This window comes from Phyllobates terribilis, unplaced genomic scaffold (genome assembly GCF_046119375.1).
Source record: "Phyllobates terribilis strain yellow unplaced genomic scaffold, ASM4611937v1 Scaffold_2__4_contigs__length_985480577, whole genome shotgun sequence".
Taxonomy (NCBI): domain Eukaryota; kingdom Metazoa; phylum Chordata; class Amphibia; order Anura; family Dendrobatidae; genus Phyllobates; species Phyllobates terribilis.
In genome coordinates, this window is record NW_027362762.1 from 411,493,922 (window position 1) to 411,513,740 (window position 19,819).

The 19,819-nt window shown below is 41.0% G+C and overlaps 1 protein-coding gene across 2 annotated transcripts; it reads right to left on the reverse strand.

Moving 5' to 3' along the window:
- Positions 1-900: 900 nt before the first annotated feature.
- On the reverse strand, positions 901-19,335 carry SUMF2 (sulfatase modifying factor 2). 2 transcript variants are annotated; one of them, XM_073665071.1, is made up of 9 exons: positions 19,179-19,335; positions 14,405-14,561; positions 13,595-13,709; positions 12,676-12,720; positions 12,258-12,408; positions 12,033-12,088; positions 4,721-4,805; positions 2,353-2,509; positions 901-1,477 (listed from the first exon to the last, which is right to left on the reverse strand). In XM_073665071.1, exons 1-9 carry the CDS (start codon positions 19,258-19,260, stop codon positions 1,387-1,389), a joined length of 939 nt encoding a protein of 312 aa, XP_073521172.1. In that variant the 5' UTR covers positions 19,261-19,335; the 3' UTR covers positions 901-1,386. The 2 variants fall into 2 exon arrangements, with proteins under 2 accessions (XP_073521172.1, XP_073521167.1); XM_073665066.1 differs by lacking the exons at positions 901-1,477; positions 2,353-2,509; positions 4,721-4,805 and adding an exon at positions 9,851-10,582.
- Between the last annotated feature and the right edge of the window lie 484 nt (positions 19,336-19,819).

Consider the following 19,819-nt stretch of genomic DNA (forward strand, 5'->3'; position numbering starts at 1 on the left):
GATCTGGATATCAGTTAATCAATCAGGTCTCCCTACTGTATTTTCAGGCCACCCAATGTTCCTCTTATACCCTCTAGGTTGTACCGTGTTTTGAAAAGTTTTCATTAGTGGCTGTATTTCTTGTCTAGAAGGGTGGCTTAGGATGAATATTTTGCAATTTAAGCTACATTCCCACGATTTGGTGAGGTTTTGATGTTGCAGATTTTCAGCACTTGTTCGCGAAAAATTATGTTTAGTTTTTTCATTGCATTTTTTTATATGCGTTTTTTGTCTCTTTGGAGGTGCAGGAGATGGGCTGCTCCGCCAACCCCTTTTTGTCTCCATACGTGAAACATGGAAATATCTCTACCTTGCGGTATCTCCAGGTGTTCCCATACAAGCATTATCTTGGGAGACTTGCAAAGGCAAGTTCAGAATCCTTTGCGCTTCCATCCACATTGCCGTGGAGTCTTTGAGTATAGGATTTAATTAGCAGGGACAGCTTCTTAATATAAGAAGTGTGCAAAAATGCAAAGGGCTGCCATGGAGCAGCTAAATTCATTTCCAGTTCCTAGTTTGAGACGTGAACCAACCTCATGTTCCCAACTTAGTATATGTGTCTTGTTTTGTTTTTTTTCATAAAGTCACAGGGCGTAGTTGTGGGCAATCTTTTTCCGGATATATGCTTGAACCGCACTAGTGTCTAACCTTTGGATCACCAGATTTTACAAAACTACAGCTGTCGAGCTAAAAGTTGTAGCTTGGCGGCAATATCTGAAAATCCTACGGAGTGTGACAGGAAGCTGTATCCCAGGACAAAATTTTCATTTGCCATCAGACAGATGTCAGGAAAAACATGGTAAAAAACATGAAAATGTGATAATGGGAAAACTAAACCACTGCCCGAAAAAGAGTCAAGTATTTTTAGCAAATACACGAGGTGAATTTATTATGCATGTTTTTTTTGTTTAAATCTGCATTAAACCATTAAAAAAAGACTGATCAGATGAGATAAATAACACTTGGCATGTCTTCTGCATTATTCAAACGGATCTGTCCATGTAGATGGGAAGCTCAATCATTGTCACAAAAGTAAAAAGATCAAATGTATAAACACACTGTGCAAATGCAGGATATATTTCACTGGAAAATCTAAAACCCTACATCTTGATATATACCTGTCCCAGAATGCTGACAATTTTGAGAGTACTGTACCGGTTACATTTCCTCAAGTATCTACAGATCAAAGAGTTCTTGGTCCTCCATGTAGTGACATAGGTAAAGAATCTATATTGAATTCTTTACAGAACATAGACATCACAGTGACTTCTAAATCAGCAGCCAGGACGGTTCCAGAAGAGTTTTTTTGACAGTTCTTAACACAGAGTCATTACTTAGACGCCTGGGTCAAAGATCTTCTTTTCCATGATTTGTAGGCCCGGAAATGGCACAGCGAAAGCTTAGGTTATCTGATGCAGAGTCTGGTGTGTTGCCCATTCTGTATTAAAAAAAAAAAATAAGGAAAAAGGAAAGTTTTCCCATATTTGATGTACATGGTTAACGGTACTGAGAAAATCCAATCATATCCTATACAGGATTTCTCAATTAAAGGCGCACTTCATACAGTACACCAAGCAACATGTGAGATGAAAATTCTTAAAACAAAATGTATACTTCAAAATTTACAAGATATGATCAGCAGCTAACGGATTGTAAACCATACAGGTCATGTAATGTGCCCAGCAAGTGGTTTTGCTCACCCAAAATAACCAATAGTAAGCTTAAAAAATAACACCGGTGTTAAATATCTCATCGGTGAGCCTCCAAGAGGAGGGTTTTATATGGGTGAATTGAGTGAGACCCAACCATGGTCAGCCTCAAAGTATATGATAAAAGTATGGTGAACTGTCACCAGATCAATGGTGTATAGTGGACATGTATCTAATTTATTATATATGTCACATTATAATGCAGTGCAAACATTGTAAGAAAGAGAAAGGAATGTTCTCACCCATATTCTAAAACTCTGCACATTAGATAGCAGTCAGCCAAAGACACAGGAGAGAGACGCTGTTAGACATCCCTTGAGGCGGCTTACATCAAGAGAACAAAAGGATCGACAGTCCAAAATTGCACATGCCAGATCCTTATGTCCGGGGAGAGTCACATCATACACATTAAGACTGTCAGCAGAACCCATCAATAGACTACCCAGGGTTAGTCTAAAGTGTATGGGGGCCCTTTAGACACTGTTTGCACTATATACTAATGTGCCATGTGTTACATTGGATGTATATGTCCACTATACCCCACTAACTTGGTGACCGCTCTGTACACTTGTTCTAAGTAAGTGAAAAAAAGTAAGATTCATACCTGGTAGTCACTCGAGCTTTGTGATTGGCTGTACCATCCAATGTATCAATCCAAGAAGCCCCACGAAGAACATACATCTTCTGTGTACTGGTCTGCCCAGGTGAGATATATTCTGTAGATGTCCATTCCCAAGTGTTTCCCAGCATGTCAAATAGCCCTGGTATACATAATCAAATCATTCTCTTTATCATGCCAAGTTGAAAGTGGCTTATACTGTTGCTTATATTACAATTTCACATGATGTGCTTTATTCACTAATATTCACATTATGTGACCAACAGAAAAGCCTTATGCCACACAAAGAATATCTCAGCCCCACCAAGCTGTGAGTGAGTACTGGCTCTCAGTAACACACCGATTGTATATGGAGGCAATTGGCAATGCTCTATGGGAAAATGTATGCAAATAAGTTATGAAGCGTAGTCAATAAGACACCATACAATACTGGTCTCCTAAATTAGAGCCAGTAACCCCTTAAAGCTGCATCATGGGTATCTCAGACCCTGCCCTGTACTGATGAGTACCCAGAAACAAGCTTAGCTAAAATTCCCTTGGGGAGTAGAATTTTGCATACTAACACACTCGTGAATTAGAGAATATCTCCCAAAAACATTATTTACCCCTTAAAAAGAATCTGTCACCAGGTTCTTGCCACCTAATCTGGGAGCAGCATAATGCAGATACAGAGACCTAATTCCTGTGATGGGTTACGTACTGGGCTACTTGCTGTAGCTTTGATACAATCCCTGTTTTATCAGCAGGATATCATCACTAGAGGACTAATAAACCTGTGGCCAGGTTGTCTTCCGTACTCAAGAGCTCTGTATAAACCCACCTCCACCACTGATTGGCAGCTTTTTGCCTATGCACAGTGTACAGAGACAGTGTTGGGGGAGTATACAGAGCTCAACATTCAGAGAACTGGTAGATCTGCAGCAGATAACAGTGATTTTACAAAGACTACTGCAAGATGCCCAGTAAGTGATCGTCTCTACAAGATGCTGCTCTCAGATGGGGTATCAAACCCTTGGTGAAAGATTCCCTTTAAGGACACAGCCAATGTTCACTTTTTCCTCCCTTTCTTTAAAATGCAATAACTTTTTATTTTTTCATCGACATAGCCATACGAATATGTTTTTTCCTCAATGAACAAGGTGTATTGAAATAATTCATTTTACCATACAATGAATGTACTGAGAAATGTAAAACCCTAGTGAGGGAAAAATGATGGAAAAAAAACAAACAAAAAAAATTATTCTGCCTGTTTTTTGGCTTTCATTTTTATAGAATTGATTGTACGGTAAAAATAAAAGTAGTATCAGTTTTCTGCAGGTCACATAGATTACCAAACTGCTGCTGCTACTACTACTTGGCAATACCAAATATGTATACTTTTTAAATGTCTTTATTTTTAACCGGAGAAAACTGTGGGTGATTCAAAATGTTTAGTTTATTATTTCTTTAAGCACTCCCATCATCATATTATATAGCACTGTGTACTTACAATTGCTCATTTTGCCTTTCTACCTAGCTAATTCTTCTCTTTTCCATTAGGTTTATGACATAATGTGATTAAAAACTGACTAGCTGAATCCTTCTATTGAGCAGTAATCTACTGTGTGCACCCTCATGCATAAGCTGTGCGTTTCTACCCCATGGTTTATGCGATAGGTTAGGGACTTGGGACCTAGATCAACCTTGCTCTGCAGGGGCCTATACTATCAAAGCGTTTACAGTTTATCAAAACGTTTTAAACAACCAGTGTTTGTATCAGGGCTGTGGAGTCGGTAAGCCAAACCTGAGACTCCCTCATACACGGCTCATGTTTAAGTGATAAATTTACTGCAGCACAGATTCATCTCAGCTAAAAGTCTAGACCCTTAGATCAGGAATAGGACAGACATTTATAGGACATTTCATAACTTTCACAAATTCTTATGAAAAAATATTCCCCACAAACTGCATTGAATTACTGTACCCAATTTATTATACGGTTGAAACGCGTAGTCTGTTCCTAGACAGCTGTGTCCTCTATACTGCCATAAAGTGCCCACTGTATGTACATACCTGGTCCGAAAAGGAATGATGTTCTTTTAAGGATTGTTGAAGAATAAAAAGATTTTAAGAAAATTGCCAAAATAAGGGTTCCTCCGCTGGACTCTATTTGTTTTGGTTCCAAGCAATTTATTATATATTTTAGGAGTCGGAGTTGGTCCATTTTATACCGACTCCACCAAAATGGGCTCCGACACCGACTCCACCAAAATGGGCTCCGACTCCACAGCCCTGGTTTGTTGGTTTGTATAATTGTAATGGTTTTACTTCTACTTTCCAACATTTGTTTATAGGCATTGCTGGACAGACTTACCGTAAGCGTTCTGTGCAGGAAATGCATCTACTGGTGACACTCCATGATACCCGTCCTCAGCAGCGTCCAGAGTAGGGAACTTACCCTGTAGGCAATAAAGCATCTAGTCAGGAAAAGGCTACTTACCAGAGACGTGAATGCGGATAATTAGAAATTATACAGTCTGTATGTGTGTATGGGGTGTACTTGTGTGTAAACACCTTAATACATGGCCTACATTCCCCCATGCACATTGGCCTCGCCAACCATCTCCTGTGTACAAGTCCTCCTGATTACAGAGGAAATGAGAATTGGGCAACTTAAATTCAAATACCCAATCCCTTTGTGCTACTGAATTAACTAACAGGTCTGCAGGCCCTCTATGTAGCTGCAGAATCAGGATTATTCTGGGTATCATTTCTTTTTCATACACTTTTGCTGGTGGGCCTTCTTTGCTGACTGTCACCTAAAATATACACGGTGCACAATTATTAGGCACGGGAGTATTTTAACCATATTTTTATGCAGATTTTCCAACCCCAAGCTGTATAAACTTGAATGCCTATTGGACGAAGCAGATCAGGTGATGTGTACAGTCATGGCCAAAAGTATTGAGAATGAGACAAATAGTAATTTTTCCAAAGTTTACTGCTTCATTTTTTGTAATGGCAATTTGCATATACTCCTGAATGTCAAAGAGTGATCAGCTTAACAGCAATTACTGTACTTGCAAAGTCAATATTTGCCCAGAAAATGAACTTTAACCCCCAAAACACATTTCAACATCATTGCAGTCCTGCCTTAAAAGGAGCAGCTAACATCGTTTTAGTGATTGATCCATTAACACAGGTGTGGGTGTTAATGAGGACAGGGCTGGCGATCAATCAGTAATGATTAAGTAAGAATGACATCACTGGACACTTTAAAAGGAGGCTGGTTCTTGGTATCATTGTTTCTCTTCAGTTAACCATGGTTATCTCTAAAGAAACACGTGCAGCCATCATTGCACTGCACAAAAATGGCCTAACAGGGAAGAGTATCGCAGCTACAAAGATTACACCTCAGTCAACAATCTATCGCATCATCAAGAACTTCAAGGAGAGAGCTTCCATTGTTGTTAAAAAGGCTACAGGGTGCCCAAGAAAGACCAGCAAGCGCCAGGACCGTATCTTAAAACTGTTTCAGCTGCGGGATCGGACTACCAGCAGTGCCGAGCTTGCTCAGGAATGGCAGCAGGCTGGTGTGAGTGCTTCTGCACGCACTGTGAGGCGGAGACTCTTTGAGCAAGGGCTGGTTTCAAGGAGGGCAGCAAAGAAGCCACTTCTCTCCAGAAAAAACATCAGGGACCGACTGATATTCTGCAAAAGGTACAGGGAGTGGACTGCTGAGGACTGGGGCAAAGACATTTTTTCTGATGAATCCTCTTTTCGATTGTTTGGGACATCTGGAAAACAGCTTATTCGGAGAAGAAGAGGTGAGCGCTACCACCAGTCTTGTCTCATGCCAACTGTAAAGCATCCTGAAACCATTCATGTGTGGGGTTGCTTCTCAGCCAAGGGAATCGGCTCACTCACAGTCTTGCCTAAAAACACAGCCATGAATAAAGACTGGTACCAGAATGTCCTCCAAGAGCAACTTCTCTCAACCGTCCAAGAGCAGTTTGGCGCCCAACAATGCCTTTTCCAGCATGATGGAGCACCTTGCCATAAAGCAAAGGTGATAACTAAATGGCTCATGGAACAAAACATAGAGATTTTGGGTCCATGGCCTGGAAACTCCCCAGATCTTAATCCCATTGAGAACTTGTGGTCAATCATCAAGAGACGGGTGGACAAACAAAAACCAACAAATTCTGGCAAAATGCAAGCATTGATTATGCAAGAATGGACTGCTATCAGTCAGGATTTGGTCCAAAAGTTGATTGAGAGCATGCCAGGGAGAATTACAGAGGTCTTGAAGAAGAAGGGGCAACACTACAAATATTGACTTGCTGAATTAACTCATTCTAACTGTCAATATAACCTATTGGTACTCATAATATGATTGCAATTATATTTCTGTATGTGATATAAACATCAGACAAACACTAATAAAAACCAGAGGCCAGCAGATCATGTGAAAATATAATTTTGGTGTCATTCTCAAAACTTTTGCCCATGACTGTATTTCTATCATGAGGGAAGATGTGGTCTAAGGATATCAACACCTTTTATTAAGGTGTGCAGAATTATTAGGCAGCTTGTTTTCCTCAGCAAAATGGACTAAAAAGAGATTTAACTGAATCTGAAAAGTCAAAAATTGTTACAAGTCTTACAGAGGGATGCAGCGCTGTTAAAATTGCTAAAATATTAGGGTGTGATGACAGCATAATAATTCTGCACATGAATAAGTGTCCTAATAATTGTGCACACACAGCTATTCTCCTAAGACAAAACCTTACTTTTACTTTCTTAAATATTCAGGTTTATTAACCTTTTGGATTGACCGACAGCACCTTTAGTTGTTAAATAATAAAATCAAACATACAAATTACATAATAATTGTGCACGCAGTGTATGTTGGAGATATTGATATTGCACAGTGCTTTTATCATTTGATTTTCATATTATCCATGATATTCCTTGATATTGGTCAGCAATTTGATATTAATATTGTTACTATTACTAATAATATTTATTACATTCAAATGTTCAGCCCTTTTGTTCTCTGGGATATAAGCTGCATCCCACTGGCCTTCTCCTCTCTCCCCAATGAAAACACAAGAATGCTTGACCAAGCCCATCATTTATATGTATGGGAAAGTCAGAGAGATATTTGTTTGGCTGACAGCTACTGGACGGCTTGTGTCACTGCTGATCATTTTCCAAAAGATCCTGTATAAAATCTGTCTTCAATCACTTTCACATAATAGCCTTGTGCTGCAGAAAAAAATGAGAATTAGACCTTCAGGTAATTCTGTTTCTAGATAGTCCCTCAGGACAGCACACCAGGAGGAGGTTGTCTTCCTTGACCGTTGCCCAGACAGGATCACAGAGAGGTTAAAAGGATCCGCCACCAGCACTTTCCAGTATTTTTCATATTACTACAGCAGGATGGATACAATCAGTTTAAACAAACCCAATAGGGAGGGGAATTAAGGATGCTGTCCTCAGGGACTATCTGGAAACAGAATAATTGGTAGGTCTAATTCCCATTTTCCAGTCCATTCTTAATAACAACACACCAGGAGCAATACCAAGTGAACAACACTGGGGAAGGGTATAGAAGCCCAAGGACCAAAGCCCCAGGCAAGAACTCTGCTAGAGCTACACATAACAGTTTAAACCTATAAAGAATTAAGATCAAAAGCACGTAAATAACAAAATATATTTTTTTATTAAAAATGGTACCACTCCTTTGCATAATGAGCGGAAGCCGCTGGCAGCTATTCCACAGTCGGCTCCGGACAGCGAGTACATACCCTTAAGTGGTACTACTCTATTGTAAGATTAGCCCCACCCGATGGGCCCACTAATTCCTAATGAGGCGCAGCTGGTGGAGCAGTTGTCTCAGGACAGATGGAAAAGCTAGACTTATTCTAGTCTTGAAGACAATGGTAGAAACATCCTAGTGTTATACTACCACACAATGGGGTCAAATCATAAGGCCCAGTATAAGTTAAAGACTCTGAAGCCCAATCACGAGATCTGTGCAGCTCCACATGGAACAGAAAAATTAATTCAAGTCAAGAGACATAGCCCGGGAAACCCCCTAGATTTAACTTGGCGACCTCAGGCCTGGCATTAGCGCAGAGGCTTAAAGGCATGAGGTTTGTAGCAGCCCAGTGGCCAAGGCCAAACGATGCAACACCGTGCTCTTACCTGTGCTGCCCCCATATAGTCCTGTAGCGTCATCCCTCTCATTTCTCCTCATAACTTCTGCTTCCGTTTGCACTCCAGGAACATAAGGAGCTGGCAACGCCGAGAGCCCTCTCCCGGAAGGAAGCAGCATCGTAACCAGGAATACTGCATTATGCCAGATGATTCACTGGTTGGCTGACGGACCTCTACTCCAAGAGGTGTCGGCCCCGGACCGTTCGACAGGGGAAAGAAAAGGCCGGGACCCCCCCCCCCCAACCCCACCTAAGTCCGTACACCGAGTCATTTGTAGAAAGAGGATAAGCTTCTTTCATCTTCACTCTAGGATCACCTCTCATGCGACTATTCTCTGCAGGGACAGTTAAAACACTGGAGGGTGCTGGATGGAAGGGCCTTTTAACCTGTTTGTGATCCTTCCCGGTAACGATAAAGGAAGACAACCTCCTCCTGATGTGCTGTCCTGAAGGAAGGACTGGAAACATTCTACAAATTATTACACATAGACTTTCTCTGAGGCACATTTGCATTATTGAACACTAAAAGGCAAATATAATCAAAGGCATCCTTTCCCCGCAAGGGCATGCTCACCCTACATTCCTGTTCAATTTCACTGGGTGGAAAAGTGCAGCATTTCATATCGAGAAGGAAACCATTGGTAAGGAGAAGGAAAGACCACTCATCCAAATACACAATCATACATTTTTCACACATGTGCTGACTGAAGTCAACCAAGGACAATGTGGGTCTGTCATTGTGTAACTCTATACATTAAAAAATGGTAGGGTTCATGGTGGGTATGCCAGTCTTATTATGGTGCATCTGAATTCAGTATTACAGGGGCAGACAAATTTCCCACCTGGGCTTGAAAATAGAAGGTTGGGTAAAATACAAAATATTACATATCTAAATATATAGCTACACAAGGGGTTGCAGAAGTGCGTGGATTGTTTAAATAATAGCTGAATTATAATCATGTTATCAACTGTGCATGGCACTCTTGAATATACCTAATTTTTAAAAACTCCACAAAAGAAAAAGCCCATCTGAGTAAGGTCTGGTGACTGTTGTGGCCATGGACCAGGCCTTTTCTACCTATTCACTTAACAGTGTTAAAAAAATAATATGACTAGACACTGAATGCCTAGATATGGACCACCCTATATGATATGCACACACATACACAACAGTGCTGTACAAATGTTTTAGGTAGGTGTGCAAAAAATGCTGCAGTAAGAATGCTTTCAAAAATAAAATAGTTTATGATTATCAATTAACAAAATTCAAAGTGAATAGACAAGAGAAATCTAAATCAAATCAATATTTTTGTTTGTCCAATTTTTGACTTCAAAATAGCATCAATTCTTCTAGATACACTTGACCTCAGTTTTTGAAATAACTCGGAAGGGAGGTTGTTCCAAACATCTTGGGATAAGCAACCACAAATCTTCTGTGGATGATGGCTTGTGCAAATCCCTTTGTCTCTTGATGTAATCCCAGACAGACTTGACATTGAGATTAGGGTTCTGCCAAGGCATTTCTCAGCAATTGAAACCATTATTCCTGTACAGATCCTGGACTCAATTTGCTGAAATTCAACTGCAAACTTCAAAGGAACATGCACCATGCTTCTCTCTTGTATGCAGATGCTCACTGTTCTGCTCTCCAGCAAACTGCCTTCTATTACAGACAAATAGCTCAAATTTTGACTCACAAGTCCAGAGCACCCACTGCCATTTGTCAGCACTCCAGTTCCTATGTCTTGGTGCATAGTTGAGTCTCTTGGTCTTGTTTCCATATTGAAGCCATGGATTTTCACCACAATTCTTCCATTAAGACCACTGCTAGACAGAACTCTCCAAACAGTGGAAGGTTGTAGCTGGGTCCCACTGGTTGCTGCCAGTGCTGAGCATGTTCCGATTTTGATGGAAAGCAAGCATGGTGTGTCTTTAATATGCTGCATTAATTTTTCTTGACCTACCATTGCATCTACAGTGTCGAACGTTGCCCATTTCTTGGTGTCTCCATGCTGAGAAATACAAGCAGATATTTATCCATTATGCAACACCATCAGATAGGAGTCTGAATGGCAACAAATGTATTCTGCAGCAGTATAACAATCCCAAACATACAGCCAATGTCATTAAGAACTATCTTCAGTCAGTGTAAAGAAGATCAAGGAGTTTGGCAAGCGATGATCTGGCATCAACAGAGCCTTGATCTCAATATCGAGTCTGCCTGGGATTACATGAGGAGACAGGATTTGCACAAGCCTATATTCACAGAAGATCTGTGGTTAATTCTCTACGATATTTGGAATAACCTCTCTCCCAAGTTTCTTCAAAAACTATATGCAAGTGTTTCTAGAAGAATTGATGTTTTTGTGCTGTTTGGAAGACAAGAGGGGGTTCACTCTAAATATTGATTTTATTTAGATTTCCCTTTTGGTTTATTCACTTTTCATTTTGTTAATTTTTAAAAATAACTTAATATTTCCAGTTTTGAAAAAATTCATACTTTGCAACATTTTTTTTCCACATTTAAAACTTTACAATATGCAGTTATCAAATTTCCTTCTAAATTCTGACATTTTCAAGGTATTACTACTGTAAAACAACTTTGCTCCTTAAAGTTGCACATCGTGTTAGAACATTGATTATACATATATTTATGTAGGGAAAAAAAATGTCTGTTTCAACAAGGAAGGAAGTACATTTACATGCTGCTGTTATATTCACTATCACATCTACAGAGTTAACATCATTACATTTCCATTACAAGAAAATGTCCCAGCATATACTATTCACAGATGAATTTCTTCAATAGTCTCCGTGCAGCAGAACAACACCATTAAGAGGAATAAACTGCAGATGTGTGTGTAAAAAAACAAACAAAAAAACTATTTGATAAAAATTATGTTCCAGATATTTTTCTTTTTATTCAGGAACCACAATTAGGTCTTTGTAAAAAAAAAATGTATTAAAGGGAAATGGATTAAATGGAGCCCAGCAGGACAACCATGTTTCTTTATGTATTATTATTTGCTGCATTTTCTTAAAAAAAAGTTTGGACACCGAACTATCCACATGGAAATGTGTAGTAAAGAGTCACTCTCCTAAAGCAGGACTTTGAATGGTTCTATCTGGCTTCTTTGAAGTCTTTTGTGTCATCCGGCACATGGGCAGATGAAGCAGGGGCCAGGACACCTTGCTTCACTATACATGCGCCATGCGTATCCGAGCCTGAGGAGCATCAATGACTATTCACAACCTCCATTACTCATTACTAATAATCTGCATGTGGTGTGTGTATTTTATAAAAGCTTAGAGTAAGTTTAGAATATCGATCCCAGACAATAAAATGCTCTTTACAATGGTATAAAAAAGACTGCATCAACTTCATGTATTTCTTAGATACTTTAACTGATGAAACCTATAAGTTTGGAATTTGATAAGAAGACTGTGAAAGTAACACATTACCTGCCAAAGATTGCTCCTATTTTTCTCAAACTTGTTCCCCCACGGATAGGTGTTCCCTGTGAGCACAGCATGATGATATTACACTTTCCATTTTCATGAATAGACGGTGTGTGAAGTTATATCTCTGCAGTTTAATTTCAGAAAAACAAGCCTTTGCCATGTATATGATGTAAAATTAATTAATGCATAATTAACTGAACCAAGCCTAACCAAATGCCACTGTACCTTTAAGTCCTCCTCTTGCAGCAAATTCCCATTCTTCCTCTGTTGGTAGCCTTTTCCCGAGCCATTTACAATAGGCCTGTGCATCATTCCAGCTGACCTGCAACACAGGGGAATGCAGCTTCTCCTTGATTCCGGACCCTGGTCCAGTGGGCTAAAGAGAGAAGAATAGGAAGAATTCTTCATCTGATATACAAGACTGAAAATAACATGAGACTTAAAACTAAGGATATACAAAGTGACGTCTGATGACAATTTATACATAATAACATGACTTGTGTGACTTTCTCCACGTAGAAATGTGTAGACATAAATTGTGCTTGTTTCAGGTGGAAAATAAGATTATCATTGGGCGGATGTACACAATGTTTTGTAGCATTATGGACATTATACATTCATATAACACGCTGCAAGTCCTTACCTGACGCCAAAATGCTCTTTCTACAGGAAGCCACCATGGTGCAGACTGAAATACAGACATTGCATCAATATAACTGTTAGTTACTTATAGATGACATAAAAAAAAACCAAAAAACGGTGTATATTCATATTTAAGGGAATCTGTCGGTCAGTTTTTACATAGAGAAGTATTGGTATTGTTGTATTGTTGCTTGTCCCCTTATAAAAATAATACCTTTTTAAGTAGAGATGTGACTGTCAAGTCATGAGAAAACTAACATAGAATCCAAATGCAAATCAGGCTGGAAGTGCACTGGGGGTGTGTCAATGAATTGGACGCCTTCTTAAAAGTACCTTGACACGCCCCCAATGCACTTCCAACCTGATCTGCATATGGATTCTATGCAAAATTTCTCTAGCCTGGCATGTTGCATCCCTAAAAAAGACATATCATTTTTACTAGGAGACAAGCGCCTATACAACCATCGCACTACTTCCATATGTAAAAATGGGCCAAAAGGTTCCCTAAAATAATAATCGTGTTAAAAAAATGACTATGGCCTGAAGATGCAAAAAAACAACGTGGTATGATTTTTTTTTCCAGCTGGTAATACATTAATTGATTATGGTGGCCATAAGCAGCCTGCCATGGTGACGTTACTTGGAGCATAGGTATGTCTTCATCGGGCAAATTTATACCACTTTTTGTTTATAAATGCTAGTGATCAGATCACTTGTATTATCCAGCCTCTTGGTGCACATAAGTGGGCATTTGGTGAAGAATAAGCGCTTAAATTCAGAGAAAAAAAATAACTGGTAATACAGGTGAATGGATGCATTACTATATATAAACAATCTTTTGGTGGTCTCTGAACCAGAATGCCACTGTATACCCAGTGTATCCACCATGTGATCCTCCGCTGAAGTACACTGGCACCCACCTCCAACTTTCGGGAAACTTTTTTTTTCAGCTCATCTGATACAAAATCCTCAAACACAAAACTCCAGCCAAACGTCTCAGCTTCTGATTTGTACTTTGTCGCTCTTACAAATTCCCTAAAATTTAAATATCAAAATAAATATATGAGATTTGTCCTTCAACTTTTAAAAAAAATTAGTAAGTTACAGGAGAACACAAGAAATGGTCACCTTTCATAGCCTTTTTTTTTTTTACATTTTTTCTTCAAGAGTTATCACACATCACCTGCTAATCCTCCAGCGATTCTCTGATGTAGCTAGAAGTGGGGAAGCTTTAATAAACCACAAGGTCTTTTCTACACAGCTTGTAAGCCCTGCTCTAAAGCTGGCTGAGATGCACGGCTAGCTTCAGTGCCCCTGCGCTCCTCTGATGCTACTGAAGCAATGCTGCCTCTGCTTGCAGTGTTGGAGAGCGCGCAGTAGGGGCCAGCAGTGCAATGATGTGCTAGTCTGAACTGTCAATCAAGCAAGAGCACACCCAACTTTCCCGCCTCCTCCCCAGCAAGCAAGACACCTTGGAAGTGGAGAGTTCCTGCTGAAGATGACACAACCCCTTTAACTGGGAATTTGGTGCTCTGTAACGGAACAACTGAGCTACAAAAGCTACACATATACTGCATATTTCTAGATCAATCAACACTAAATATTAATACTTACTTTAGGTGAACATCCACAGGGTTTGTTACTCATCAACCACACATGTACTTAGCCCTACAGCAGTCTCACAATTGAAATGATGCATATTACTAGACTCCACTAGTGGTTAAACGTACCTGAAATTCTTGTTGGTGACCGGATACTTATCAATTGTAAATTGCTTTACAGTCACTTGTTTGGTTGGACGTTCTCCATCTTTTCCATCAGGAGCGTTTGTTCCCATAGTGAACTTTCCACCCTTGACTTGCACCATTAGATCTTTTTGTTCATGACCTGGAAATAATAGGAATGTATTTGGCAATGATAAGTAGAGCTTAGCTTTAGGACTAATAATACACTCCCCTTGCCTTTCAGACTGACTGGTGACAGTCACAAACTTGCTACAGAACCAGTCTGATCTCCCATTGACTGCAGGCTAAAAGCATCCATAGCACCAGCAATCAATACCTTACTACCCTGGCAGAGCTGCTGAGCACAGTGATTGGCTGCAGTGGTGATGTGTGCTGTGAGTAACAGCTCTTTTTATTATTTTCACCTAGCGGTAGCCAACAGGCTAAAGAAACTTTTTTTTTTTTCCAAGAAAATCCCAATTACGTGTATGGGGGCGTTTACTATAATATAAAATGAAAACATTGAAAAAAAAAAGTGTGTGTATCCTCTCTTACAGCAATGACATTTTGATGTGGACATAGGACCACTGCAGTCAATCACCGGCTGAAGTGTGTTCGTCCGTGTTTAAACGTCATTGTGTGTCAGTTTTTACTATCAGTCTTTGGGTATGTGCACACAGAGGTGTTGATGAAGGGATGTGGTAGGATGTGGTGAACTGCTCTTGGTGTATTAGGAGTGTCTGACAAGTGGCGTGTACCACATCAGAAATCCTACTCCAGTTCCTGACAGGAGTAAAGTTTCTGGCATAGGGAACGCCATAGTTCATCATAAAATAGACCAGTGTTTCTCAAACTCCAGCCTTCATGGCCCCTAACCAGTGTTGAGCGAGTATGTTCTGTTCCTAGTATGCTCGGGCCGAGCTCCGAGTATTTACAGCTGCTCGGTGATATGCTTGAATCCCTCCCGTGTGCATGATTTGCAACTGTTTGGCAGCTTTATTACGTGTGAGGAATGTGTAAGAAATAGACATTCCTCACATGTATTAAAACTGTCAAACAGTCGCAAATCATGCACACGGGAGAGATTCAACCATATCACCGAGCAGCTATAAATACTCGGAGCTCGGCTGAGCATACTCGGCGAAAGGGTTAACAGAACATACTCGCTCAACACTACCCCCAACACATCACGTTTTCAGGATTTCCTTAGTATTGGAGATAAAAAATAAAGGCTAAGCAAAAGGGCTCTTATCAAGTGCCAATACTAAGGAAAGTAAACAATTCCTAGAAGAAAACCTTATAAAATAGTCTTTATTAATAGACACATATCAGTGGAAAAATAAAAATAATAATTATCAAAATTGACAATGAGCATTTTCCCTTTGTCAACTTAGCTGAGTCCTCTAGCATAGGGGTTGTAATATGCCATTGATCATATATATTGTGACATTATTTACTGTGACTCTACAACCTCTCATTGATAGACTCTGGGCTTCGGAGACATTTGTGGGATATTTGTGGGACAACACGTCCCTTTAACGTGTATGTCATGCCATACTGATTCACAACTAGCATCTATCCTACATATGTATATTCAACTAAGTACTTTTCTAGTAAAAGGTATCAATGTGTTTTCTGAATTTGCTACATTGCATATTTTGACTATAATTATTTGGTGCTCTATCTAGAGATGGGGTCTTATAGGGACCAATAGGGTTAGTCCACATCGTTTACACTAGGGTGCCAACCCCTGCGGACAGGTAGGTGTACCTTAGGGTCAAAATAGGGACGATAGAGCCCATTCCCTGACCTTGATTATTATTATTTTTACACTGATATATGTTTTTCCGTAATGTCTATCATTTCCTAGTACTGTAAAATAATTTAATAGACTATTTTATAAGGGTTTTTTCTAGAATGGTCTAATTTCCTTAGTATTGCACAGGCGAGAGAACCTGTGGCACTTTCTGCTGCCTTGATAGTATTGCACAGGTGATGGAATTACTAAAGAAATCCTGAAAAGATGACCTGTTAGGGGCCGTCAGGACTGGAGTTTTTGAGAAACACTGAATTAGGCCATGTTCACACATTGAGCATTTGGTGAGATTTTTACCTCAGTATTTGTAAGCCAAAACCAGGAGTGGGTGATAAATACAGAAGTGGTGACGTGTTTCTATTAAAAATCTCACCAATATTTATCGTATGGACGTGGCCTTAGACAAACTGTGGAGTCATGCTCCCGCCGCGCCCCCGTCTGACCGCAGCTCCACCATTTGGACGGAGCTGGGAGAAATCAGCGTGAAAACACAGAAAGTCACATTTTGCACAAAAATGTTGTGACTTTTCAAAGCAATTTCCGCCCGAAATCTGGTAAAATGACTTTGATGAATCTGAGCCAGGGCCATTTTGCAGAGTTTTTGGAGCAGAACCTCCAAGTTTTTGAAAAGTTTATTTCCCCTTAGGGCTCTTTCACACGTCAGTGTGTCCGGTACATGTCGTGACAGTTTCCACACGTACTGGAGACACTGACACACATAGACCCATTGAAATGAATGGGTCTGTGCACATGTAAATGTGTTTCCACGGACTGTGCGTCTGTGGGCAAAACACGCTTGTCCGTTTTTACCCGCTTCATGGGCCGCAAAACGTCCCACACTGATGACACACAGATAATATCCGTGTGACATGTACCAGCGCTTGGGAATCAGCGGTACAGTTAGTGCTGTTCCCAAGCGCCGGGTGCTGAACGCTGCCCTCATCATTGTCCCCTGCCGGCGCTGCGATCGGCACCAGCAGGGGATAATGATGAGAGTAGTAGTGTTTGCTCCCGGTGTCTCCAACTGTAAAAATAATAAAATAAAAAATCCTTATACTCACTTGTCCTAAGTGTCCCTCACTGTAATCCATGCGATCGCTCACACCTAGGAGCCAGGGGGAATAACGAGCTGCAGCGAGCAACCTCGGAGCTGTGCAGAGCTCAGTGAGTGACAAGACACCGCTTGCTGAGCACAGCTCCAGGGCTGCTCTCTGCAGCACATCATTCTCCCCATCACCTCGGCGTGAGAGGGGAACACTTAGGACAGGTGAGTATAATGATTTTTTATTTTATTCTTATTTTTACAATTGGAGACAGCGGGAGAAGACTACTACTCTCATCATTGTCCCTGCTGGTGCTGATCACAGTCGGCAGGGTACAATAATTAGGGCAGCGTTCAGCACCCGGCACTTAGTAAGAGAGATACTGTACTGCTGAGTCCCAGGCGCCGGTACGTGTCCTCCTGATGCGTCACATGGGCGGCACACGTGTACCACACAAGTGCACATGGACACATATCTCCGGTACTGTTTTTTTTGCTACCGGAAATATCAAGACATGTGAAAGAGCCCTTAGGTTCTGCTCCATAACATTTTCATAAAACCTCTGTGTGCATACATAAGATTTTCTTGTATGAAAAAAGACCTGATGGAGGTTTCTGAAGCTGCTCCTTTCAGTCACTGAAAGGCTGGTGTCACACATCTGTAACACACACGACACTCCGGTCCAAAGACCTGGCTCACACACTGGGAGCGAACTGCTCTATTTGTGCGTATGAAGCAGCTGGGCCGGGTCTTCCCTGTTTCCAAATAGATGTGTGAAAAAGGAAAAAAAATGGACAGGACTAAGATGTCATCCACGTGATGTCCAAGATTTTCATGAACCCATAGACTTACATGTGTGATTTTGATCCATAACTTGGATAAAGAAAAAATGGACGTCTTCTTTTTTTATTTGCAGACATGGGAGTCTCCAATAAAATAGATATGTAGACAGCCCCATAGACTATAATGGGATCGCGTTCCATCCATAAAAACTCAGATTTAACACGTACATGTAACACAGATGTCTGAATCTGCCCTTAAACTCACACAACCGAGTTCGTTTTTGTTTTTTTGTATAAATATCTGCGACTTCAGTCTTTTTCTATGGACAGCAACTGGACCGAAAATATGGTCATGTGAACTGTGCTTTATCAGATCTCTTCTACAGCAGTCTAAAGCTTTTGGAAAACAAGTTTAATTGGCTGGAGCCTTTAATTGGCTTCTTACAAAATCCTACTTTTTGGGTTTGACATGGGGATAATAAAGTAGAAACCCTGGTAACCCTTTGTAGACCGGACTATCATGTACAATGGGAATCTCTGTACAGCGCTGAAAAACATGCTGGCACTATACAAGTATAAGGGACATTAATAAGAGTGAGGTTCTGCAGTCAGGATCCCGAAGGGCCTGACCAGTGGACTGGATTTACATTTTTTGGGATTTCAGACTCTGTTCACACCTCTGCAGTCATTATTGATAGATTTGCAGAATTTCAGGACACACACACCACAACGGAGGTGCGCGCTGACATATACCAATAATGTATCCTCTGTAGGTATACACTGGCACATGCCACCTGTGGGCTCGCAGGTGTATTATGTGGTATACGGGATGATGCAGCCGTAGCTTTCCTACTACAGGTGCTAGTTATATCCCATAAACACAGTGCGAACACAGACTCCATTGTGTCACTTATGCAATTCATACCTCATAGAGTTGAATGTAAAGATACAAGTGACTATGAGCAGAGGTGCAGTGACAACACGTCCAGTGTAGGGCGCTGTAGCCAGTGTGCACCACAGAGTACAGACTACCACACCAATGTTCTGCTCGCTCACCATATACACTGTAATGCTACACTACAGCGCGCAGGCGCAGATTGTGCCCCCTGTGTCCCGCACCTCTCCTCTCCACCACTCACCCAGTGTCTGTACCACCCACCACCCCACGGCACATAGTACGAGCAGGCCCAGGACCGGGCTGCGGGCTCTCCGGGTCACCATCTCTGTTCATATATCCTTCTCGCATCACTCTCCCTCTGCTACCGGAAGCTAAACCCTCACGGCTGTAATGTCTGCGGTGAGCGCCATTTTGTCGGAGTCCCTGAGTTATATGATATGCCTCAGCTCATAACATCAGTGCACTGTGACTAGTTATGGGGAGAATGTAATAAACCTCTGCTGGTAGTTATATGGGGCTTAAAAAGCAGACTGTAAACCATAGTGAGAAGTGAGCCTCAAGCTTGGCTCTGAGTTGTTCAGCTGGGCGACCACAACTGTGGCCTTCCCTACAGCTGGCCATACTGCTCCACAGGCGGTGGTGGATTCATCAGATGTAATCACTTTACAGGAATGAGGTGGAGCCTGTCAGCAAGCAGTCTAGTGGCTGAAAGCTAGAATAATGGATTATTCCACACCTCCCAAGGTTTACAGAACCGAAAGAAGGACAAACTATACGGAGCGCACCGCGGCAGAGTCTGACCACACCCTTATCCATCCCCATTTACAATTTATTTCTACCCAGGCAGAAGAGGTATGGGGGTAATGAGGGGCATCCAGCAGA